The 26582-nt window shown below is 38.2% G+C and overlaps 1 protein-coding gene and 1 pseudogene across 3 annotated transcripts in view; one reads left to right on the top strand and one right to left on the bottom strand.

Moving 5' to 3' along the window:
* EYA3 (eyes absent homolog 3 (Drosophila)) overlaps positions 1-26582 on the bottom strand; it is an 85940-nt gene that overhangs the window by 46270 nt on the left and 13088 nt on the right. Inside the window, exons 3-6 of one of the 3 annotated variants that reach the window (XM_006862222.1) lie at positions 21424-21503; positions 11477-11543; positions 8638-8774; positions 84-221 (exon numbers count right to left, since the gene is read on the bottom strand). In XM_006862222.1, the coding sequence (XP_006862284.1) occupies positions 84-221; positions 8638-8774; positions 11477-11543; positions 21424-21503 (422 nt within the window). The remainder of the gene's footprint in view (positions 1-83; positions 222-8637; positions 8775-11476; positions 11544-21423; positions 21504-26582) is intronic. The other 2 variants (XM_006862224.1, XM_006862223.1) reach the window with 2 other exon arrangements.
* LOC102815944 lies at positions 13507-14606 on the top strand (annotated as a pseudogene).

The following is a 26582-nucleotide window of genomic DNA, read 5'->3' as shown; positions in this document are numbered from 1 at the left end:
CCAATTTGTTTGGAGATACAGGTGTATTAAAAAAAATAAAAAACACAACAAAAACAAAAAAACACACAACCATGCCTATTTACCTTGAATGGGATAAGAATAATGTGCTGGGCTTGGCTGGCTTGTGGTTAACCCTGTAGTGCAGGTAAGAACACTGTGTTGACTTGGAGATGGAGTCTGAATTAAACCACTTTCAGGTTTCATACCTGGCCACAATGCACCTGAATCAGATAAATTGGACCAATTACAACAATACACGGGGACTGAAGAGCATGGCTATGCTTGCAAATAGCAGTCAGTAGGTTTAAAATCTAAACCTCAAATTTGCTTGTACGAGAAATTTATTGATTCTCCCACTAGTATTATTCCACAAGCAAATACATTTTTAAAGAATTGGGGGGAGCCATAGAAACATAAAGTTTGCCCAAAACTCTAATAATGATTATTTATTTATATAAATTTATTTCAGTGGTTGGGAGAAATTGACCAGACAATGAGTTACTAACACCCAACTGGTGTGTATGACATAATGAGTGCCTGATGTTCATGTATAGTGATAAATCATTTATGCAGTACTGTCAAGATGGGAGGCAGTCCAAGTACGTTTAAAATTCACTTACCCTTAAATAAGCTCCGAACTTTTCTAAGATACATTAAATATTTCTCTACCTTCTTAAACGGGTTAATCCTTATTTCTTCCAATTAGGAAAGAAGCATACCTGCTTATTTTTATAAATTAAAACCATTGCAGAAATATGTAACTTGGAAAAATTAAAGCCATATACAATTTTATCATCTAGACTTAATCACTATTAATAGCTTGGAGAAGAGTCACTGGATTTCTTCTATATGCTTACTGGTTTATTAAAATAAAAATGGGATCACATTATATATACTATTTAGAACTTGCTCTTCCCACATAATATGACTGAGAGACATCTTTCCATGTTAGAACATAAAAATCTAGCCACACTTTTAAAAAAGCTGCATATCATTCAATGATTAAAGAGATAAGGCTATATCCAAACCCTTACTGATAAGCAACATGGTTGTTCACTTTTATTCTACTTTGTTTTTATCACAATGCTTCTGAGCAACAATCTTTCTAAAAGGGACTCAATTATAGTTCTTAGATTTTTAAGTTCTTATGTCACTTTGTCTTTTCTCTGAGATGTTACTTCTTGATAACTCCTGTTTCTGTCTGTACCTCCCCCCTTTTAATTTGGAGCAAAGTAGGAAACCAAAAGAAAAACTTGCTAGAATTAGAAGTTAAAATGCTTCTATATGAAAGCCTGTTGTTGTTGTTGTCAGGTGCCATCAAGTCGGGACCGACTCATAGCGACCCCATGCACAGCAGAACGAAACAATGTCCGATCCTGGGCCAACCTCACTACCGCTGCCACACTTGAGTGCATCAATGATGCCACCTGGCTGATCCATCTCGTTGGGGGTCTTCCTCTTTTTCTCTGACCCTCCACCCTACCCAGCATGACATCCTTCTCCAGCGATTGTTTCCTCCGGACAATATGTCCAAAGTAGGAGAGACGAAGTTTAGCCATCCTGGCCTCCAAGGAGCACTCTGGCTGCACTTCCTCCAAAACAGATTTATTGGTTCTTTTGGCAGTCCATGGCACTTTCAGTACTCTCCTCCAACACCACAACTCAAAGGCATCAATTCTTCTACGATCCTCCTTATTCACTGTCCAGCTTTCGCATCCATATGAGGCTATTGAAAACACAATGGCCTGGGTCAGGCGCACCCTAGTCCTCAAGCTGACATCTCTACTCTTCAACACTTTAAAAAGTTCCTGTGCAGCAGATTTGCCCAGTGTAATACGTCGTCTGATCTCTTGACTGCTACTTCCGCCTAGATACCCCTTTAATGTTATGTTGCTAGACAGCTGAAGCTGAAATTTAGGTTCAACGAAGTTCATCAAACACAAGTTAGATAAGAAATCAACACCAAGGTCCGGTGGTTAAAGCTCACCAGCTGTTCCTCGGAAAGCCTATCTATACAGGGTCGCTATGGGTCGGAACCGACTAGATAGCACTTAACAAAAACCATGCTCCAACATATAATTATTTTGTGAGAAAAAGAAGAACAAAAGATAAGATGGACAATGTTTCAATGTTACCTTTTCTTGAAGTATATACACATCTTCCTCTAAAATCATTCTTCCTAGAATTCCAGGTTAATAACTAGCACAAGCAAATATATTAACTATATCACACTAATGCTCAAAGCACGTAAAGAAACCAAATCCTGGTTTCGTAACTCTTAGTCCCTTGCTCTTTGCCTGAAAGCTACAAAACTTCTCAAGGACTTTTGCGTATCAAGTATGCTGTGGAGCAACAGTTGGTCTAACAATGCGAAGAGAAGTCTGACACTGAGTGAGAATCCTGTGAGGTTTTATCACAAACTCTAAATTTCACAGCATAAATACTTCATTTGTTGTGAACCAAACTAATCTGAGCAGTTTGTTGTTGTTGTTAAGTGCTGTCAAGTCAGTTCTGACTCATTGCGACCCTATAGAGGGTTTCCAAGGAGAGGCTGGTATGTTTGAACTGCCGACCTTTTGGTCCAGTGTTTTATCCCACAGTGCCACACCAGGACTCCAATCTGAGCAGTTTGTTTTAGAGTAATACACACCAGAGCAGCAGATCTTTATAGAGAAGATAAATTTGGTTAGGACTGAAAAAAAATCACTGCTAGAAAAAAGTCTATGAAAGAATATCTTGGTTTGTTACTTATACAGATGACTGGGATTAATAAGCAATACATTACTAAGTAATTTAATTTGTTTACTTTTCCTGATTAAACATTAAAAATATAGGGAGTATTAAAAAAATTCCATTGTCTCACTGTACACAGAAACAAAACAGAACACAATCATTGCTTGTGCATAAGTTACCTGACAGCTGTGTTCATGGGAGCTATGGCCTCATTCTGCATGGTTCTATGATATATGAAGGAGCCCTGGTGGTGCAGTGAGTTAAGCAGTGGGCTGTAAACTACAAGGTTGGTTGTTTGAATTCACTAGACACTCAGCAGGAGAAAGACAAAGCATTCTACTTCCATAAAAATCTAGTCTCGGAAACTTACTGTTGTGTGTCATCGAGTTGCTATCGGGTTTCTGAGGAACAACTGATGAGCTTGAACCACTGACCTTGTGGTTCAAAACCAACTTTGCAGTCCAGTGCATTAACCCACAGTGCCACACCAGGAGTCCTTGGAAACCGTATAGAGCAGTTATTTCCCTATAGGGTTGCTATGAGTCAGAATAGACTTGATGACAGTGAATTTGGTTTGGGATGGGTAGCATATGAGAACAAATCTGTACTGTTCGTATTCACATTTTCTCCTTCCGAATTATTCCATGTGTATACATTTTGCTCTATTACGAGTCAGGCTGCAGTTCGAAACAATCAGTCGTTCCGTGGGAGAAAGATGAGGCTTTCTGCTCCTGTAAAGATTTATAGCCTCTGAAACTCTATACACGGTCGCTATGGGTCGGAACAGACTCCATGGCACACTACCAACACCACGTATTGCTAAAACACTAAATTGGGATTAGATAATACTTTCAGATTTATATACTGTTTTTTGTAATTAACAATAAACTGGGAATTTTTAATAATATGACTTAAATGACTATATAGTTTTTCATTTTAACTTAACACAAACCTAGATATTCCATATTTAGTAACAAACTATAGAAATGATCCCTTGGAAGTACAGTCTTCAGGAATTCAGTATTTAGTTTGTTTCTAATTTTTTTCTATTAAAAGCAATGTTGCAATGAATATTTTCGTTAAATTTTTGTGGGTATCTATCATTAGTACCACAGAATAAATTTCTAGAAATGAAACTACCAAGGGAAATAGTATGAACATCTTTAAGGCTCTTGACATAGTTACCAAACCTTCATCCCATAGTAAAGGTTTTTTTATAAAAAGTTTGAGTAGTAGCTACTAAGGGCACACTTTAAGAGCCATTAACAATAAACGAGTACCCTTTACCACATACATAATTCCTTCAGACCAACGGAAAATAAATCCTTTCTTGCTACTCCACCTATTTCTATAAAGTTGTATACTTTTAAAGATTTTTTATAAGATAGTTTATCTAGATTTACTCTGATCTTTACCCTATTCTTTAAGAGCATGACACTTTAATTTCAAACTCTATTTGTGATATCTTTGTAACAGATTTAAATTTATGAGCACTCTCTGGAATTAAAGATTTGTTGTTGTTGTTGTTAAGTGCCATCGAGTCGGGTCCGACCCATAGCGACCCTGTACAGGGTTTCCGAGGGTGTAAATCTTTACGGGAGTAGAAAGCCTCATCTTTCTCCCGCGGAGCGGCTGGTAGTTTCGAACTGCTGGCCCTAAGGTTCGCAGCCCGATTCGTAACCACTACGCTACCAGAGCTCCTTGGAATTAAAGATATCTGGGTTTAATTCTAAGCCCAGACAATTACTAATTGCAAGACCTCAGGCTAGTTACAGGAATCCTAAACCTTAGTTTCCTCATCTATAAAAAAAGGATAATGCTATTGTTTATAAAATTGTTCTATGGATTAAATGGCACAATAATGCAAATTCAAAGTACTTAGTATATTACTTGGTATAGCAAGCACTCAATAAACAAATTGTATTACAATGAGATTTTCTGAAGCCCTGTTTATGTCTGAAATAAAAATACAACTAGCTAACCTGAAAATTTGTAATTGTTAGTGTGTTGAGTTGGTTCCAACTCATAGCAACCCTGTATAGGGTTTCCAAGGAGCAGGTGGTAAGTTTGAACCGCTGACCTTGTGGTTCAAGCCGACCTTGCGGTCCAGTGCTTCATCTCACAGAGGCACACCAGGACTCTAATCTGATGTTGTAAAGTGCCGTTGAGTCGGTTTCGGCCATTAGTGCCCTATCTAGGGTTCCAACTCTGAGAAACAGCTGGTGAGCTTGAACTGCTGACCTTGCAGTCCAGCACATTAACTCATATCACAATACCAAGACTCCAACCTGAAAATAAGTAGCACTAAAATAACCGCTGTGAGTTGGAACCTACTCGACAGCACTTCACAACAACAAAAAAACATGGTGGTGATTGTATGTTGACTTGGTTCTGACTCATAGCAACCTTATAGATACTTTCCGAGGTTATAAATCTTTACAGGAGCAGTAAGCCTCATCTTTCTCCTGTGGAGCAGATGGTAGATTCAAACTGCTGACTTATGGTAGCAGTCCAATTTGTAACCTACTATGCTGCTAAGGATGTACTAAAATCTTTAAAGAAAAGAAAGAAATCAAGTGTTCTACTGTATTTATGTAAACATATTTTCTTAAGACAACCACATGTTAAAACACAGAAAAGTCTTCTAAAAAGTGTTTTAAAAGTATTACAAATATATTTTTATAATTTCCCTCATAAATTGTGATATAATAATATAACATCATTCAAATTAAAAAAATAAAAAGTTGTCACTGAGTCAGATGACTCAACGGACACCATGTCTAGAGCTGCTCTAAGGTTTCCTTGGTTACAATCTTTATGGAAGCAGATCGCTAGGTTTTTCTTCTGTGGTGCTGCTGAGTAGGTTAGTACTGCAACTTTTACGTTAGTAGTGGATTGCAAACTGCTTGTGCCATCCAGGAACTCCTTCACATGGTTGTTGTAGTTGTGAAGTGCCCTTGAGTCGATTCCTACCCATAGCGACCCTCCCTTCTGACGAGCGGCTGGTGAGCTTGAACCCTGCCGACCATGCAGTTCAAACGACTTTGCAGTCTGGCGCATTAACCCACCGTGCCACACCAAGACTCCTCATTCACATTACTGGAACCTAAATCTCTCTATAGTAAATTGCATTAAAGTCAAATTAAGCTAATCTCTCTCTGGATTACTGATAGAAGACGATACAACACAAATATCCCTTGTCCCCAAATATTAAAAAAAACACCCACAAAAACAGATTACTAAGGGAGCCTGTTGTTAGCAATATTTATTTCTGTGTATGATAATAAGCACTGTTTCCTTTAAACTTTTAAATAGAGATTCTCTACCTTATGGAATTTTCTATCTTTCCTTTTATTTAATAAAAGAGAACAGCAGTGATCATAAAAGATACTATACTATATAGGGTCTAAGGAGTTCTGGAAGCATATTGGTTACGAGTCAGGCTGCTAACTCAAGGTCAGCAGGTAGAAACTACCAGTCATCCCATGGGAGAAAGAAAAGGTTTTCTGCTCCTGTAAAGATTTACAGCCTCAGAAACCCTATTCAGGGTCGCTCTGAGTCAGAAACAATTCTACAGCACACCACCACCACACATGTACTGAGTCTTGGTGTGGTTCTATAGGATAAAGCACTGGACCATAAGGTTGTTTAGAACCACAGGGTGGGCGGGTGAAACTCACCAGCAGCTCCTTGGAAACCCTGTACAAGTTTACTATGAGTCGGAATCAACTTGATGGCACTTAACAAATATGTCTATGGTACTATATTGCTGCTGCTGTTAAGTACTGTCAAGTCGATTCCGACTCATAGCGACCCTGTAGAGGGTTTCCAAGGAGCAGCTGGTGAGCTTGAACCACTGACCTTGCAGTTCAAATGATTTTGCAGTCTGACGCATTAACCACACCAGGATATTAGGTATCCTATAAATTGAGTTCAGAGGTAAACAGAAAATTTATTTAGTACCGAACAGAAAAATAATCAACTGTTCAACAATGTCATAAAAGGTGTTGTTAAATGCCATTGAGTCGGTTCTGACTCATAGCACCCCTGTATAGGGTTTCTGAGGAGTGGCTGGTAAGTTTGAACTTCCGACCTTGCAGTCCAGCACATTAACCCACAGCTTCACACCAGGACTCCTATTAAAGGTGCTGGGTTTGCTAATTTAATGCAAACCACAACAGAGGGTTAAAAAAATAAGTGAAAATAATTATTTTATAATTGATACAGGCTATTAATACAGTCAGTTGTTAAAAAGTTAGCTTTAATATACACAGAAAGAAATAAACACAAAAATTTTCACAATGGATTCCCCTTATAAAGGACCATTCAGTCTTAGCTGGTTAAATGTATCACAAATACACAATTTCAGTACACTGGCTGGTAAACATGGAGGTGTGCTTGTGCAAATGGGAGAAACAAAAGAATTTCTCTCTCCCTTCTCTCATGAAATTATTAACTATCACTATTTGTTGTATATAACCTCCCATTTTTGTTTCTAGCAATCACCAGGAGCCAAGGAATGCTAACAAACATAAAGAAGAATGCTGACACAATCAAAAAAGACCAGTCCGATGGGCCAGGAGAAGCAGGAATGAAGAAACCAAAAGCAAGTAACACTAGTACACACAGAAGCTGTGGTGATCTGTTTTGAAGATTTTTCTAATTACTTACTTGCTTCAGTAAACCATATAATATGTTAATAAACTAAATTATAACTTTATTGTTGCTGTTGTTAAGTGTTGTCGAGATGATTCCGACCCATAGCAAACCTGTATAGGATTTCCAAGGAGTAGCTGGTGAGCTTGAACTGCCAACCTTGCAGTTCAAACAGCTTTGCAGCCTGGCGTATAAACCACACAGCAACACACCAGGACTCCATGACTTTATTAGCATATTTATATTTAAAAATGGTACAACATTCTCCCAATGCTTTCAATTTAAAGATAATACAGTATCCTCTCAATTTTTAAGTACCAGTTCCGGGGAAGGACAATAAAGCATACTGCTTATTTATTACTATTTATACACTCAGAAAAATCAATACATAAAATGATTTCTGGTAAATCATTCTAATTTACAGTTCATGTTCAAGATACTTAAAACCAACACACAACACTCCCTGTGCACAAGATAAAGTTATAGAAAATTAGGGATTTTCCCCATTCTAAGATGACTTTTGTTTCAGATAACCAAACATTTAATTATAGTTTGGGGATAAGGGATTAGGAAGGAATTGGCGAATAAAAAAAAAAGAGGACAAACTATAAGGTATATGAGGGGGAGCTTCGAAAAGTTACTGGAGAAATGGAACTGAAAGATAACGAAAATTTTCTATAAACTTTCTGAAAACTCCTTACATTCTAGCTGGAGATTTAGCCTATCTGTTTTATCACCTCGAATATATTATGCTTACCTAAATATGGTACCACATTACATAAACTAAAATCAACAGTAATTACTCAAAAAGGTTTCTAAACAGGATTCCAGCTGCAGTTGAAACTCAGTATCTTGGGAAAAGCTAAATGTTGGTAGATAAACAAATGTGTGCTGAAAAATCTGTGAATTTATATTATACTTACCAAGCACACTATTTGAAATTTCCATGCCCAACTGCTACCACACCTATAACTGCCCAGAACATGCTAAGAACAACCCATTTATCAGTTTCCTGAGGTCAGCCAGACTTGCTTCTTGTTGTTGCTAGGTGCCATTAAATCAATTCTTACTCAATAGAACATAGGCACACTGTCCAGTCTGTGCTATCCTCCCAGTCATTGCTATGTTTGAGCCCATTGTTGCAGCCACTGTGTCAATCCATCTCATTGAGTATTTTGATGAAAGATGTAAGTTTCTGGGGGAGTAAAATCAATACTCCTAAAAACTGCTTAAAATAGGAAGCCTTACCAAAAGGAGGTAGTCCATATGTTTGGGTTGCCTGAGGGTAGACAGCATAGGGTTGAGACTGCTGTAGTGCCTGATACTGAGTCTGTCCAGGATAACCAGTTTCCGAAACAGGAACGGAGAGGATATGTGCATACGGCCTAGAAAAGTTCAAGAACACAAAAACTTTTATGAATAATTTATTTTAGTAATGAGAAACAGGGAAAATGACTATTGCCATGAAAACCAAAGAATCAACAACAGGGAGAATGACCTATGCCATAAAATGGCTATGATCACAAAGAAGAAACCCTTTCTCTTTTTCATGTTTTATTATAACCGACCTAACGAACAATATTATGGAAAGTTCAGTAATTTCAAATACCCTCCCCCAAGGTCCAACAAACATTTGCAATATACTACTACATGCATACTAATTGGTGCTAAGTGCTGGTGAGGTGGTTCTAATTCACAGCTAACCTTATATAGGGTTGCTGAGAAGCAGCTGGTGGGTTTGAACCACCACCTTCTGGTTCAAATCTACCTTGCAGCCCAGTGCATATCCTGTAGCACTACACCAGGACTCCACATATAGAACAGACTTCTAAGTAACAGGAAATTTACCCAGATTAAGCTTAAAAAATGAGAGTCAGATCCTTAGGAAGTCCCAGACAGAATCTTTGCACTGATACGCAAGCCAGAGCATACTGCTGCTAATTGGTGCCAACCATTATCAGGTACAGGGGTGTATAAATTCAGCAGTGACACTCCTGGGACTTTAAACTACTAGCTGACCTGGTCATTTCACCTACACACTTTACATGATCTTTGGCGGGTTATGATGAAGTCATAACGTAACAAAGAATTTGTTATATATGCCATATGAGACATAACATAAAATACTGACGGGCAGTTACTGTTATAGAAGGGGAAATTTTTTTCCCTCCACTTTAGAGAAGAAAAGAATGTAGGAAAGCTATAAAGAAGTGGTATGTGAACTATGCAGGTAGAAGGTACAGAAATAAGAAAGGGTATTCTAGGAATAGAGAAAAAAATCCCTAGCAAAGGTACAGAGGAAAGAAAGCAAGGGCTTCTGACTGCAAGGAGCATAGATTATATTAAGAGAAGAACTAAAAAGATAGCAAAGACCTTTAATGTCTGGCTATAGGAGTTCATATAAATCTAAAATTGGGAGCGACAGAAATATTTGAGCAAAAAGTGACAAGATCAGAGCTTTTCTTTAAGGAAAATTGATTTGACATTGTTTTGCAGAATGGATTAGAGGTGGGAGAAACTAGAAATGCTATAAAGTTAAAAACTATTATAATGTAATGGTTCAGTTAAATAGTAAGGATGGTCTGAAATAAGACAGAAGGCACAGCTAAGAAAGTATCCTGAATGCAATGGGTACGCAAATATTTTTGAGTGAATTTTTAATATGCAACATATTCTCTTCTCAGTAGAGTCTAAGCAAATTCATTTGATTCTCTCTGTTCTTCTAAGCCAGCTCTGAGTGCAGCAAATACTTCAGATGGCAGTTGTGATGCAAGTTTCATGGGAACAATTTAAATTCTTAAGTCATTACAAATGGATTTGAGCTCCATACATTAAAGATCATAATGTCCTCACTGGTGTGGTATCATATTATTATAGCTCTTATTATCTAATTCCTTCTTAATGATTCTAGAGAGCAGGTACAGACAAGTCACCAAAGAGGAAAACCATAAAAGTATTGGCCCAAGAATACCATTACTGTTAATATCAGATTAGAATTTGAAGGACTCGCTCAGTTGACCTTTTAACTGATGCAAAATTCAAAAGGTACAAATGAGAACAAAAAGGAAACAAATGATAGTTTCTTTTTCATTCCAGCCCTTTGGCATCCTTTATTCTCGTTAACAATTTCTTTATACATTCTGCATATGAGTATATACACTAGTTTATACGGCAGTGTAATAATCATATTTCCCATGTAAATATAGGCCTTGTTGTTGTTGAGTACCGTGGAGTTGGTTCCGACTTATAGTGACCCCGCACAGGGTTTTTGAGGCTGTTAAATCTTTACAGGAGCAGAATGCCTCACCTTTCTCCCATGGAACCGGCTGGTAGTTACAAACTGCTGACCTTGAGGTTGGCAAGCTGACACGTAACCACTACGCTACCAGAGCTCCTTAAATATAGGCCTACTTGATATATATGCGCAATTGTTGTTGTTAAGTGCCGTCGAGTTGATTCCAACCCATAGTGACTCTGTATAGGGTTTCCAAGGAGCAGTGGTGAGCTTGAACCAATGACCTTGCAGTTCAAACGACTTTGCAGTCTGACACATTAGCCCACAGCACCACACCAGGACTCCGTACTGTTCTGCACTTATCCATCTTGAGAAGATGTATAACTTGGTTGGTCTTATATGTTGATCATACCCAAAGAAAACATTCACTTCAATCCACTAAATCTGTCTTCCTTTAAGCCCAGCCCTACTTTGAGGACATCCCTCAAACAAAATACTGAACACATTAGGCTGAGTAGTCCCAGTCTGAAGCTAACTTGAATTGTTTTTACCTACTGTTCTATCTGATGAGGTAGAGGAAGAATAATCAGAGGTCAATCAGTGATAAGTTTTGAAGAGTAACACTGTTTTGCATTTTCAGTGCCTACTCAAGAGTGAGCTCCTGGGTAACAGTGATCTATTCCAGTCAACCATCTGCTTTTAAAGGGATGATATTTAGGTGCTATATTTAGAGTGAATAAAAAAAATTGGAGTAGGGAAGAGAACAGGGAGGTGAAAAGAAATATCAAATTAAATTTTGCAAAAAACCTACAGAAAAAGCATGTACATTTTAGAAATAATTATTCAACTTACTTTGCAGAATACATTTGTGAGGTATAATCATTGGATGAGCGAGGGATGTAATCGGTACATGTCATAACTGAAAGAAAGATAATATTGCCAGATAAAAGTTAGAACGTCTCAAAACTGAAATGGGAAAATAGCATATCTTACTGTATAGTCTTTCAAACTACATAACAAAATAAGTTTGAACATATAAACTTAAAAAGACTGTGTTAGAAAACACCTCACTGTTTTAACAACGTAAAAGTCACTGATGACCTTGACAGGAACACTTTCATTGAAATGGTGGGTACAGAAGTTAAATATGAGAGGGTTGAAGAGTGAGTGGAATCTGTGATAAAGCACGTGAGGACAACTCTTTCCAGAGGTCCTGGTGTACCACAGAACAAACAGTCTACAATTAATGGGGGATGAGGAACATGGCAGGTACTAGTGCATGTATATACTGAAGAAAAAAAGAAAAATAATTAAGAAGAGGAGGCGACAGTAATGATGCAGGAGTGGTGGTAGGATAACTATACTACCAAAGTCCCTGGGAAAGGTGAGAATGGATAGGATAGGGAGTACAAAGAATAAGCCTTGCCTTTGACAGAGCAAGAATACTATTGTAATTCTTATAAGAAATAAATCATAAAATAGGGGTACAAACACATGTAGGTTTGAACATTTGGTGAGTTCCCTATATGGAAGAACTTCTATTTGAGAAAGAATCATTAGCTAAAGGTGAGGAAAGGGTATGGGTACTTTGATAGAAGAGTTAGTGTGAAGTACTAAAAAGTAAAGCTTAAAAAAAAAAGTTGTAGGATCTCCAAACATGTTGAAGGCCTAGATAATTATGACAAAGGTGTAACTAGTCAGCTAGGTATACAATTTTATCTAATAAGTTTAGCTATTTGGTAGTTGGGCATTACCAAATAAAGTAAATGAAAAAACCTCTTAAGTTAGAGTACAAAATGAAAGCACCTTATTGTTTCACATGTGCAAAAGCAAGAGAATACAGCATAAGCCTATCCACATTTAAAATAACTGTGTGGTGAGTAAATGCCATTTAAAAACATTTCCAATAGAAAATTAATTTACAAATTAGTTTACAGAAGATATAGAAAAAAAATGTGTTTAATACAAACTTTAATTTCTTGTTGCTGTGAAGTGCTGTTAAGTCAGTTCCAACTCAGCGATCCTGTGTAGGGTTTCCAAGGAGCAGCTAGTGAGTTTGAATTGCTGACCTTACGGTCTTTAACTGACCTTGCAGTTGAGTGCTTATCCTACAGTGCCATACCAGGACTCCAAAGCTTTAACTATAAATAACTAAAAAGGAAAAACAATAGGTCCTCTATCTTGTCTTTGCTTCAACATCTATGTCTTTTGCCCCTTGCCTTTTGGAGAAAACATTGCATTGTAAGGCTTTTTGGATGAGGGCAGGGATCAAGATCTTCCTTAATGTAACCTCTCAACACACAAGTGTGAGCAAAAGGAAACTCAACTTTTTAGAAATTCTCTAGCGTATTGGGTGGAATGTAGCAGAATCTGTGTCTTGAGCAGGTAGTCAATTTTTTTTTTCCCTTTTTCTTTTGTTGGAATATTTGCAAAATAAATTGCACATTCCTTACATGTGTGTCCAAGCAATTTTTTTTTCCTACTTTTTTCCAAGCCACCTCAATATGAGGAAAATTTTGTAGGCTGGTCTCCCTTTCATCATCCTTAAAGTATGGCTCCACAAATGCTTTGTTTGATTTTCTCATGTTTGTCACCATTACTGTTTGGTTCCTTTGTGGGAGCTGGCAATTCTGCCTCTTCACCTGCTATGTGGAGGAATTATCTGCCAAATAGGATTCATATTCCTCATGTGTTGTCTGATCAGATGTACCTTCCAAGCTATCACTTTTTTTTTTTTTCTTCCCTCCATTTGGACTTGTAATGAAGAAAAATAAATGATTTGTTAAATGTACAATTGATGATCTACTCTGTAAACACTCACTTGATTAACAATAAAAAGTTAAAAAAAAAAAAAAAGGGCCTGGGGTTTAGCAAAGAAAATAATGAAGGACAAAGGTATTGAGGATAATCGTAAGTATAATAAAGGACCATGCAACCTTATGCTGATAAAGAAGGGAACTGAAGACAAGAGAGATATGGTGAGTGTTGGATAGTTCCTCTACATCAGGGGTGGGGAACCTTTTTTCTGTCAAAATTGGTAACATCATTCGTGGGCCATACAAAATTATCAACTTAAAAATTAGCTTGCTAGACAGTAATGAGCACAAATGATGCAGCAAAGTCATTTGATAAATTGTTAAAAGATCTACCTGAGTTAGCCTTGGACACTCCTGGAACACCTCAGTTGAGGGGGCCACTTTATTGTTAGCGTTGTTGGAGATGGAATTTTATGTAACACCTATGCTGATAGTTACAGAGGAACTATAGATTGCTTACAAGCTAGAGTTGCTTTGGACAAGGCTATTGTGCTCCTGGGAGTCCTGGTGTGGCGCTGTGGGCTAATGTGCTGGACTGCAAAGTCATTTGAACCATAAAATTGGTGGTTCAAACTCACCAGCCACTCCTTGGAAACCCTATACAGGGTCGCTATGGGTTGGCACTGACTCAATGGCACTTACCACCACCACCACTGTGCTCCTGAATATGAGTAATGGTGAAAAGTGTAAAGGCAGTGATTAGGGCTCTGGAGGTAGGCAGCAGTCTGTCACTCATCTTGTTAAAGAGACTGCTATGCTGCTAAAAGAATATGTACTCTCTGGAGACATACCTAAACAAGAACACTGCTTTAAGGAACTAGCAGCACCTCATTTTCACCATGAGCTTATACATGAAGCTGTTATAATGGTTTTAGAGTCAACTGGAGAAAGTATATTTAAATTATTTTGGATTTACTAAAATCCCTTCAGAAGTCCGATACTATTACTATAGACCAAATGAAGAAAGGTTATGTGAGAATTTACAGTGAAATTGTAGATATTAACCTGGACGTCCCATATTTGCACTCTGTGCTTGAGCAATTTGTAGAAGGACGTATTCAGGCTGTAATAATTTCCAAACAACTCAGAGAACTTTGTCCTTCAAGGGGCAGAAAGAGTTTTGTAAGTAAGTGAGATGGAGGCCATTAAAACCAGAGAGCTACTGAATGTAAGAACTCTTGAAGTCTCAGATGTTATAAAGCACTTGTTTTTGGTACAGAGCATTTCTGGGATTCTGTAAGCTTACACTTAAGGGGAATTTTTAAAGGAAGTGTTTTCTTTTTTGCGGATATAAAGGATGGATGGAAAAGTAACCAGTTATTAAACGGGATATTCTGATAAACTACCTTTTATAAGTGCCATGTTTATGACCTAATCATTCCAAATTTTGCACTGATGTCTGACTGACACTACTTTCCTTCAAGGACAGTGTTTTTATAGTAAAAGCACTGGTTTATGCAAAGCTTTATTTAGGGGGTAAAGCTAAGCTGCTAAAACCCCATGTTGGCTGTTGTTGAAATACTGTGCTTTGGGAGATTTAAAAAAAAAAAAGTTATTTGTTTGTCTTAAAGATATTGATTGGTCTTAAAAGACTAGACAGGGAGAAAAACAAGATGGGGGATCTGGTAGACATGCAGTGAGGAACTCCGTCAGCAACAACACAGAATACCAGACCAAGCAGGCTCAGGAGATGGTGCCAGAACTCTGAACTACATATAAAGGAATATTTAGAAGGCTGGAAGGCTTCCAGCTACAGGAATTTGTAGCAGAAGCAAGCAATCCAGTGCTTTCTAATCCAAGATGCTCAGCTGCTCCCGGAGCCACCATCTTGGGTGATAAAGGTGTACACATTTTTTCCCCCCCTCTTTTTGGTATCTGTTCATTGGTCTCTCGTTGGCTGCACACCATCATTAAGGTGACTAGAGGGGGGTATTTGAGTGAGTGGACACCCCACCCTCATCCCTGGAGGGTTCTACTACATGTGTGCACAGATTGCCTGGAAATTGAAAGTGAGAGTTTCCACTTAAAAGCAAACGGCAGCGAAAAATGGCCACAGCCAGCCCTCAACTTTTTATTGCTGGAAAAAAGGCCTGAATGGGGATTGCGGAGTGGGACAGGCTGACTGAAAAGGATATAAGCCAAAAATTAAAGCCTGAGTTACGTCACAATGACCAACAGTGGTATCTTAAAATTTCTTAGGAAGAAGAGTGAAAAGGGAAGCCCATCTCCTGATCACATCTACCTGGAGGCAATGAGAAAGCATAAAAAATACCAAAATACACACCTATCAAAGTACTGAGGCCACACATAACTCCAGAATATGCAAAAACAGAAACAAATGACCATATTAGCCTATGTCTAGAAACGAGATAAATGAGGCAAATGAGCTGGAAAAGAACTGAAGTCAAGAGGGACAAGGTAACTGAGGCAAATGTGCTGGAACTAGACCCACATTCCATAATGGAAGATGGGCAAGCTTTGGAAATGCCTGAGAAGGAATTCAGAAAAATGATTATAAAATGTATCAAAACACTATATAATGGAGTTGAGAAAAACAAGGAAGAAGTCAGGAAAGCACTACAGGAACAATCAAATAAAATACATACAGCATTGGAAACAATTCAAAACCTACAGAAAGATATCCAAACGATTAATAATAGAATATCAAAAATGGACAATACACTGAAAGGGCAAAGGAATGGAACTGAGGAGACAGAAGCCAAATCTAGTGAGCTAGAAGATAAAATCTCTCAACACTACTAAGATAGAAAATCAAACGCAAAAAAGGATAAAAAAAATCTGAAGAAGGCCTAAGATTCATGTTGGACAACATGAAGAGGAATAACTTAAGAATTACTGGCATTCCAGAACAGGAAGAATCATATAAGTCCACAGAGGAAATACTTAAAGAACTGCTGGAAGAAAATTTCCCTAACATCCTGAAAAGTGAAAAGATAATCATTCCAGAAGCTCAACAAACCACAGGAAGGATAGATTCTAAAAGAAAATCACCAAGACATATAATAATCAAGCTCTCCAAAATCAAAGATATAGACAGAATTCCTGAAAGCAGCTAGAGAAAAGAGAAGTGTAACATACGAAGGCAAGTAAATCAGATTAAGCTCAGATTTCTCAACAGAAACCATGCAGACAAGAAAGCAATGGGGAGACATATATACAACTCTGAAAGAAAAAAACTGTCAACCAAGAATCCATTACCCAGCAAAGCTGTCAATCAAATACGATGGAAGGTGCAATCAAAACATTCCAGAATAAACAGAAGCTAAAGGATTTTGCCAAAGCCAAACCTGCTATGAAACACACCCTAAAGTTAGTTCTGTGGACTGAAAACCAACAAGAACAGACAACAAATAGAGTATGACATACATGGCAGCAATACCCTGAACTCAGTCAACAAATGGAAGAGTCAAGAACAGAATAAAATTCTAAGAACAGAGGATCTGGGAGGTCAGTCTATGATCAAAACAATTAAAATGTGAAAGAAGCTAAACACAGAGAAACAGATCCTGGTGGTGGGAAGGTCGGGTAGATTACAGGATAAAACAGACTGTCTTAAATGGAGGGAAGAGTTCAAGGAATATAAGGTAACCACAATGGTGGAGTTGGGGTAGGGTGTCTAGTTCAGGTGTTGGGGAGGGCAATATAAGAAGGGGGAGGAGGTGGAAGAATAAGATAGATAGGAGAACACTGAGACAGGTTTGCACGGCCTAAGAGGGACAGAGGTAAACAGTGATGCATGCTCAACCTTGGAACAACAGGGCTCTGTGATACAGGGATCTAGGCATAGCTTAAAGAGGGGAAATAATTCTAAAATGCTTGACTGTCTTATGAATATTGGTTTCCCTTGCCTACTGTTGTAAAATAGACACTTGAATGGGATAGAAAGGAATGCTGGGAAACATGATTACAGAAAACTTGTAAGCCCATCTTCAGCCTATAACTGATTGGAATACCTAAAAGGGGTTCTAGAACTTGCCCAGTGAAATAGGTCTCTTGCAGAGCCTTTGCAGAGTATAGGACCTTAGGTAGAATCCTAAGTACCACCCAGTAACTTATGAGGTGAGACATTCCCACTAGCAAGGACAAGCAGACCAGCCTGGAACAGCTACAGTGACAGAAGATACATCTTCAAAGAAAGATCATCAGGAAAAAACCCAAAACAAAGATGTCAGCATGACTGGCTATTACAAGAAGCAGCAAGCAATTCACCAGGAAGACATCAAGGCACGCAATCAAGTACCTTCAGGACAAAATCAACTCTAGGACTGAAATTCAAAGGGAACACATAAACAGGCATGTAAGCTTGCTGGTGACCACACTGGTCTACTGGTGAGTATAAGAGGGCGAAAGGCAGCAATGAAGAAATGAGCTGAGTTCAGCCACAGTCCGTTGACTCCCATTGACCAGGAGATGAGAGAGAGAGAAGAAGAAGGGCTGGTTGCTCCAAAGTGTGGTGAGACAAAGACATAGCCACAGAGGGCTAGAGCTGAGGGTGAAGCATCCAGCTGATATGAAGAGGAGAGATATACAAGAACACCCAAAGTTGCAGACAGCACCCATTTGACTGAACCTTGACGGCTTGATAATCAGAACTCGGCTAGAGGAAGATGACAAAAAATAAACCACGTTTTTGATAAAGGAAACAAGGGTAAATTGCTACAATTTGATGAAACTGAACTATACTCATGGAGGTAGTAACTCTAAATACCACCAAAGAGGGAAGGAGTCTTCACATCAAGTATCAATGCTATCTCATCTGTATATAGTGTAAATAGGGATGGGCAACTTAGACATTGGCTACCTAAAATAAGGGGGCAGGGCGATAAAGGCATGAAATGACCGGCAAGAGTGAGTGTAGCTTAAGAGTGTGAGGGGGAAGAAAGAGTCCCTACTGAATAGTTTTCATCCTGTCTAGCTAGATGGGTCTAGTAAAAAGAGATGTAGATAAGATTCGTATGATTCAACAGTTAATAACTGTTATCACGACTAATTACGACTGTCACAACTGTAAAGGTTAAGTTTTGTAATAAAAACAGGGGAGTGGTTAATCTTACAGTCCAGAAACAAAGGACCCTAGGACCATCAGGGGAGAAGAGCACAAGCAGAATGAGGGACCTTATCCAGAGAAGCAGCGACACCTGAGATGTAGGCAGAGATGAGGACATGGAGAGAGGGAGCAGCTGAGGACTCTGAATTCATGGGAAGAGAGGAACTCAGAGCCAGTGGCCAGGAGGCAAACTTGCAGAATGTGCCCTTTGGAGGTGTAAATTATTACATATGCCTGAGTGTTTTTGTTTTTTTTTTTTTTGAAAAAAAATCTAAAGTGAATAGAGAGAAATACTATTAACTGATGGTACATGGAGGGGATTATTACCATTGTAATGAAACAACGTGTGTCATTTGTTGACTGTAAAACTGATGATCTGCCATGTAAACTTTCACTGAATCCACAAAAAAAAAACTTAATAAATAAATAAAAGACTAGACAGTTCAGTAAATAGTGGGTAGAACAGCTATTTTTGTACAAAATGAACATTGTTTTAGAAGAATGTATGACAAAAACAAAACGTGTAGCAGTATTAAAAAAAAAAAATTAGCCTGCTATAAGGTAAAACATGTAAGTAACTCACCCCTAATAGACTCCTAGTATGGCGCTGTGGGTTAATGCGCCAGACTGCAAAGCCGTTTGAATTGTAAGGTCGGCAGTTCAAGCTCACCAGCTGCTCCTCAGAAACCCTACACAGGGTCGCTATGGGTCGGAACCGACTTGACGGCACTTAACAACAACAACAACAAATGTTCTTCTTGAAGTTCTGTTGTGGCGCTGTGGGTTAATGCACCAGACTGCAAAGCTGTTTGAACTGCAAGGTTAGCAGTTCACGCTCACCAGCTGCTCCTCGGAAACCCTATACAGGGTTGCTATGGGTCGGATCCGACTCTATGGCACTTAACAACAACAACAATGTTCTTCTTGGATCAACTATCAACACTCATGAAAGCAGCAGTTAAGAAATCAAACGACGTATTGCATTAGGCAAATGTGCTGCATAAGAACTTTTTAAAGTGTTGAAGAGCAAAGATGTCAGCTTGAAGACTAAAGTGTGCCTGACCCAAGCCACGGTATTTTCAATAACCTCATATGCATGTGAAAGCTGGACAGTAAATAAGGAAGACCGTAGAAGAACTGATTCTTTTGAGTTATGGTGTTGGAGGAGAATACTGCAAGTGCCATGGGCTGCCCAGAGAACCAACAGATATGTGTTGGGAGAAGTGTAGCCAAAATGCTCCTTGGAGGCCAGGATGGCCAAACATCGTCTCTTATACTTCGGACATATTGTCAGAAGGGATCAGTCACTGGAGAAGGATATCATGTTTGGTAAGGTGGAGGGTCAAAGAAAAAGAAGAAGACCCCCAGGGAGATGGATTAGCCAAGTGGTGGCATCTATGGGCCCAAGCGTGGCAACAATAGTGAGGTTGGCCCAGGATCGGGGAATGTTTCGTTCTGCTGTACATAAGGTCACTATGAGTCGGTACTAACTTTATGGCAACTAACAACAACAACAATGTGATGGCTGGAATTGCAGTTGCCTAGGCAGGGCCAGACTTTGAGAGCCTTATATGGCCCATGGGCAGGACGTTCCCCATCCCTGCTCTACAAGCCTGTTGAAATTACCAAAAACAAGAGTATGGCTAGAGAAGAAAATGGAGATCTAGTCTTTAAAAAGCAGATTGATTGGGAGTTCAGTTTGAAGTAAAAGGGAAACGTAGGGGGAAGCAGAGATACAGATTTCAAAGGAATAAGTGTTTTTGAAGAAAAAAAAAAGAAAGAAACTATTTGGAAAGGAAGGAGAAGACTCAACGTACTTCTTGGCCCTAAAGTTTGTGTGTTATGGATTTTAAAGGTAAAAGGCTTTTTTCTTGGGGATGAGTGGGCGATTCAAGAAACTAGAAGAGACACTTGCCTCTGACTACAGCAGTTTTCTACAGTATGGGCCATTTGCATTCAGAATCATAAAGCTAATTTCATAAAATTGTAGTTTATCCCTATCGGATCTCCTGAATGATAATTTCTGAAAGTAAAGTTGAAAATCTATATTACAAACAAGCACTCCAGATAGATTTTTACAAGTGCTACAAGTTTGAAAACCACTGGAATGAATAATTTTTGAGGAAATAATATATAGAACTCAAGTATAGCTTAAAACAAATAAGCAAAAACAAAACTCATGCTAGTCTTTAGTAATTGGAAGTATAAATAAGGCTGAGAATAGCTGTTTTAAGAGAGAACATTTTTCACCCAAGAACAAGTTGTCTATACCTCCCCCTTTTCTAAGTTTCCTATACAAATTTTTCCTTTGAAAGTGTGTGGTGATATATGGAAGGGCACTGCAATTTCATTTCAGGAAGGACTGTATTTGCACCATGGAGGAAATTTGGCAGAGTAACTAAGTCTCAACAAGTAAAAACAGAATATGCTACAAATTTTTGTCTAATGAATAAACATAACAGTTCTTCAGGATAATGAAAGTTGGCAAGTGAAACGTTTGTCTTATGAGCTGGATGTACCTCAGGGCCTAATAGCAATCTTGAGCTCTAGAGGAATTTTTGATAATCAGAAAGGTGGAAAAATATTTATGAAGTCATTTGTAGCAGCAGGTGGGGGTTGGCCCACAAATTTTTCTGATTTTGAGTAATTCACTATTTACCTTTAAACCATCTAACCTCAAAACAAAAATAAAATCAAATGTGATTTATTAGGTTAGCAGATTCTATATAATTTTGTTCCTTAACTGTATGCCACTAAAACTTAAAGGAGAGTACAAGTATGATCATACATAAAAGGACAGGAAAGCCTTCTGGATATTCTGGGATGAAAAGGCAATTAGTGAAAACCAATTATAAATGACAGCATCACCTGGCTATAGGAATACCTCTTCTATCATGCATAGGTACAGTACTTACTTTCCTCTGACATGGTAAGGTTTGAAGCAAGGCTTGAAGTTTCCGGTTTCTGATCACTGCCTTCCGGGTTGCTTACTTGACTGGGAGAACCAAAATGAATAAATTAGTCCCTGATTGTTAAAAGTGATGAAAAACAAACCCACTTTTTCCTAGGCTATATGGAAGAGGTAAGGTAAATAAATACTCTTGATGATATTTTCATTTTTGGTTTTTAGCAGCTATTTGCAAAGAGTTAGGTCCAAGGTTATAGGAACTTCAGTATTGTTTTTATATCTCAGAATATAAAATATATCTGAGAATTTTATATCTCAGAATATATCACCAGTTAAGCCATACACAAATCATATAGTATTTAAAGACCATATGAGGTTGCTGTTGTTGTTGTTGTTGGTTATGTGCTGTGGAGTAGGTTCCGACTCATAGCGACCCTGTACAGGGTTTCTGAGGCTGTAAATCTTTATGGGAGCAGAAAGCCTCACCTTTCTCCCACAGAACAGCTGGTAGTTTCAAACTGCTGACTTTAAGGTTCGTATCCCAATTCGTAACCACTATGCTACCAGAGTGTTGCTGTTAAGTGCCGTCAATTTGGTTCTGACTCAGAGTGACTCTCTACAGGGTTTCTGAGGCTGTAAATCTTAACAGGAGAAGAAAGCCTCATTTTTCTCTCAAAGAGCTGCTGTTAGATTAGAACTGCTGACTTTGCAGTTTGCAGCCTAACTCATAACCACTACACAACCAGGGTTCCTAAGGAACTGTTCTGATACTTTGTTCCTAAAGTACCACAGGTATACAGATGACTTCACACAAGTAGTTCTCAACTAGCTAAAAATCTCTTTTGAGGTATTTTTTCAAATTACATGTTTGCTTACAAGTAGGGATTCGGAACCCTTGAAATGGTTCCTATTTCAGCGCATTTATCACTTCTCCCAACAGAAATTATATACTATTACTCAAGACTAAGCAACATATTTTTTTAACTTATAAGGAGAATAAAGAGAAACTGCTACAGTTAACTATCACTTGTCTGTCAGTTTGTTGTATTGTGGTGGCTTGGGTGTTGGTTTGATGTTGAAATATATGCTACTGGTATTTTAAGTACCAGCAGGGTCACCATGCTGGACAGGTTTCAGCTGAGCTTCCAGACTAAGACAGACTACAAAGAAGGAGAGGAGGACTACTTTTGAATATTTAGCCAATGAAAACCTCATAAAAAGCAGTGGAGCATCATAAGATATATTACTGGAAATCTAAAACATTATGAATAGCACCAGAACATTGTCAGATATAGTGGCGGGAAATGAGTCTCCCAAGTTGGAAGGAATCCAAAATCCAACTGGGGGAAGAACTGCCTCCTTCAACATAAGAGTTGAGTGTGATGACATAAACAGAGTAAAGCATTTGAGACCTTCATTTGCTGATGGCGCACAGCTCAAAATGAGGAGAAAAAGTTGTAATCATTGATTAATAATCAGATGATGAAAGGTACAAAGTGGAAATCTAGGAAAATTAGAAGTCGTCAAAAATGAAATGGAATGCATAAAGATTGATATACTTGGCATTAATGAACTGAAATACACTGGTATTGACCCTTTTTAAGGGGCTCTGGTAGCATAGTGGTTACGAATCAGGCTGCTAATCTCAAGGTCAGCAGTTTGACAGCTGTTCTGCAGGAGAAAGATGAGCCTTTCTGTTCCTATAAAGATTTAAAGCCTCAGAAACCCTCATAGGGTCCCTATGAGTTGGAATCAAATGTACGGCACACCATCACCACTGGCCATTTTGAATCTGATAATCATGCACTTTACTAATGACAGGAATGACAAATTGAAGAGGAATGTTGCATTCATCATCACAAAGAACATTTCAAGATCTATCTTGAAGTATATAATGCTGTTTGTAATAGGACAGTATCCATATGCCAACAAGGAAGAACACTTAATACCATTATTATTCAAATTATGCACCAACCACTAAAGTCAGTGATGGTGAAATTGGTCAAAAATATAATCAAGATGTACTGATAATTACTAGAGATTGGAATATAAAGGTTAGAAATGAGGAAGGCTTGCTCAGTAGTTGGATAATATAGGCTTGGAGAGAGAAATGATGCTGGAGACCATACGATAGAAATTTCTAAGACCAATGACTTACTCATTGCAAATACCTCTTAATATATAAGATGACTATAAATATGGACCTCACCAGATGGAATAAAATCAAACTGATTATATCTAAAGCTAGAGTCAGTAGCCAAAACCAGGTCAGGGACAGAAGATTATTAGGTGCTCATATGTAAGTTCAGGGCTGAGGCTGAACAAAGTTAAAACAAATTCACAAATATGACCTTGAACAAATCCCACCTGAATTTAGAGACCATCTCAACAGCAAAGGACACTAATGACCGAAGAAGACCAGAAGAGTTGTGGGATGACATCAAGCACGGCATACAGGCAAAAAGCAAAAGGTCATTAAGAAGATAAGGGAGAGATACCTGAACCCATGGACAAGGACATAGCCATAGAGGGCTAGAGCTGAGAGTGAAGCATCCAGCTGATATGAAGTGAGGGGAGACGCACAAGAACACCCAAACTTGCAGATAGAACCCATATGACCTAGCCTCAATGACTTGATAATCAGAACTAGACTACAGGGAAAAAAAAAACAAAAAAAAAACCCCACAATTTTTGATAAAGGAAATGAGGGAAAATTGCTACAATTTGATGAACTTGACCTATAAGCATGGAGGTCTGTTGTCACAACTGTTCCACAACCACCTCCTGAGCTTCTTGAATTGCAGGAACATCTCAGAGATTTCTTCCCTGAAGGTCCAACAACTATATATAGTTTGTTTTTACAAATATGACAACCTTACAATGCCCCAGACACAGTAGGCAATTTTAGCTCACACAAAGAAACAAGAAAGAGTGGATCAAACAAATGTTAATGATGCAGAGCCAGAAGATGTTTCTGAAGATGAAAAGGTAATAGATTTAACTGAAAAATAATTCTAAAGAATGATAATTATGTACCGCAAAGAGCTGTTGGAAGAAAACTTCCCAAACATCATGAAAGACAAGTACATAAGCATGTAAGAAGCTGAATGACCCTAAACAGGAGAGATTCCCAAACATAACCACCAAGACATATCATAATAAGACTTTCTAAAATCAAAGTCAAGGAATGAATCTAGGGAACAGTTTGGGGAAAGCAAACAGCTATCTATAAAGGAAGATCAATAAGACTAAGCTCTGATTTCTCAGCAGAAACCATTCAGGCTTAAAAAAACAAGGAAATGACAGTCTGAAGGAAAAACTTGTGAACCAAGAATCATATACCTAGCAAAGATGTCCTCCAAATGACAGCAAAATTAGGACATTTCCTGATAAACAGAAATTAAGGAATTATTAATAACCAGACCAACTTTACAAAAATTGTTAAAGAGTGTTCTCTGGTCTGAGAACCAACAGCAGACGACAACCTGAGGTCACCACTCATGACAATACCACATAGAACTCAATCCAGATATACAAGTATTTAAAGTGAAACAAACTTACAAGACTGAAAATATGGAAACAGAGCTATCAATGTATAATAAAGTCAACTACAAAGCAAAAAGAGGGAACAGTGAGTGTAGTTACAGAACTTCTAAATGGTAAGGATGTCAAGACTTCAAGATAAAACAGACTGTTTAAGCAAGGACAAATTTAAATAAATTACAAGGTAACCTCCAAGAAAAATAATACACCTATACATCAAGTAAAACAAGAGGAAAATTAAAAGAGTTCATAAATATAATCACAATAGAAGTGAAAATGACAAGAAAACCCACAAACAAAATGAACTTAGCATAGAAAATAATGTGGAACAAAGAACAAAGCAACACAAAAAACACACAGAAAAGACAACAATCAATTAATTCAAGGTAGCTCCTGTTTATTAAGAACCTATGTACCTCAAAATGTTAATATAATAGGTTTTATAGCAGTTTGGTTTATAATATGTGTTGCATGTAAATCAGATGTTCATAACCTGAGGGAAGTCTGTATAACATAATAGTTAAGAGTGCAGATTGTATAACGTGACTGCTAGACCTTTTTTTTTTGTAAGTTTTTATTCTGAATTGAGTGAAGAGTTTGTTCGATTTCTTATTCCACTCAGCCAATAACTACTCTATGACCCCGGGCAAGTCACTAAATCTGTCTTCAACAACCCCAGATTCTTCATTTGACAAGTGGGGATAATATTAGAACTACCCCATAGGGTTGTTATAAGAATTCAACAGTTAACATTTGAAAAATTACATAGGAACTAGACCATAATGAGCACAACATAAGGGTTATTGTTGTTAAGAGCTGTCAAGTTGGTTCTGACTCATAGTGACCCTGCATAGGGTTTCTGAAGAGCGGCTGGTAGGTTTGGATCACTGACCTGGTGGTAAGCAGTCCAGCTGCTAATCCTACAGCACAACAGGACTCCAACATAAGGGTAGCTATTATTACTATAGTCCTGGTGTGGCGCTGTGGGTTAATGCGCCAGACTGCAAAGCTGTTTGAACTGCAAGGTTGGCGGTTCAAGCTCATCAGCTGCTCCTCGGAAACCCTATACAGGGTTGCTATGGGTCAGAACCGACTCGACGGCACTTAACAACAACATTATTATTATATTGTAACTTATTTTCAGCCCAGCATTCTTCCCACATTCATGTTCTCTGAAAATAAACTCTTGGGAAAGGTGAAGGACGGACACTGTAGAAAAGGTTATCTGAAAAGAAAAGGCTAACTAATGTTCAGTTTAATATGTCCCATGGTGTTAGGACTTTAGAAACTAGTCCATGTGTCTCAGATCATACCCATACCACCAATTTCTAAGATACAAATTCTAGAAATAGTCTTTCAATGATGGGTAAAACACTGAATCCCAAGTTATCCCGGCATACATAGAAGACAAACTAGTCATAGTCAGAAATGTTAGAGTCAGAAATGGTTAGAGTAGTTTTTACACAGCAAAAAAGTATTAAATTTTATTACACAGAAAATGTTGTTGTTGTTTTCAGGTGCCATTGAGTCGGAACCGACTCATAGCGACCCCATGCACAGCAGAACGAAACAATGTCCGATCCTGGGCCAACCTCACTACTGCTGCCACACTTGACGCCATCA

This window comes from Chrysochloris asiatica, unplaced genomic scaffold (assembly GCF_000296735.1).
Source record: "Chrysochloris asiatica unplaced genomic scaffold, ChrAsi1.0 scaffold00047, whole genome shotgun sequence".
NCBI classification, from domain to species: Eukaryota; Metazoa; Chordata; class Mammalia; order Afrosoricida; family Chrysochloridae; genus Chrysochloris; species Chrysochloris asiatica.
This window is presented reverse-complemented; position numbering and strand designations above follow the sequence as displayed.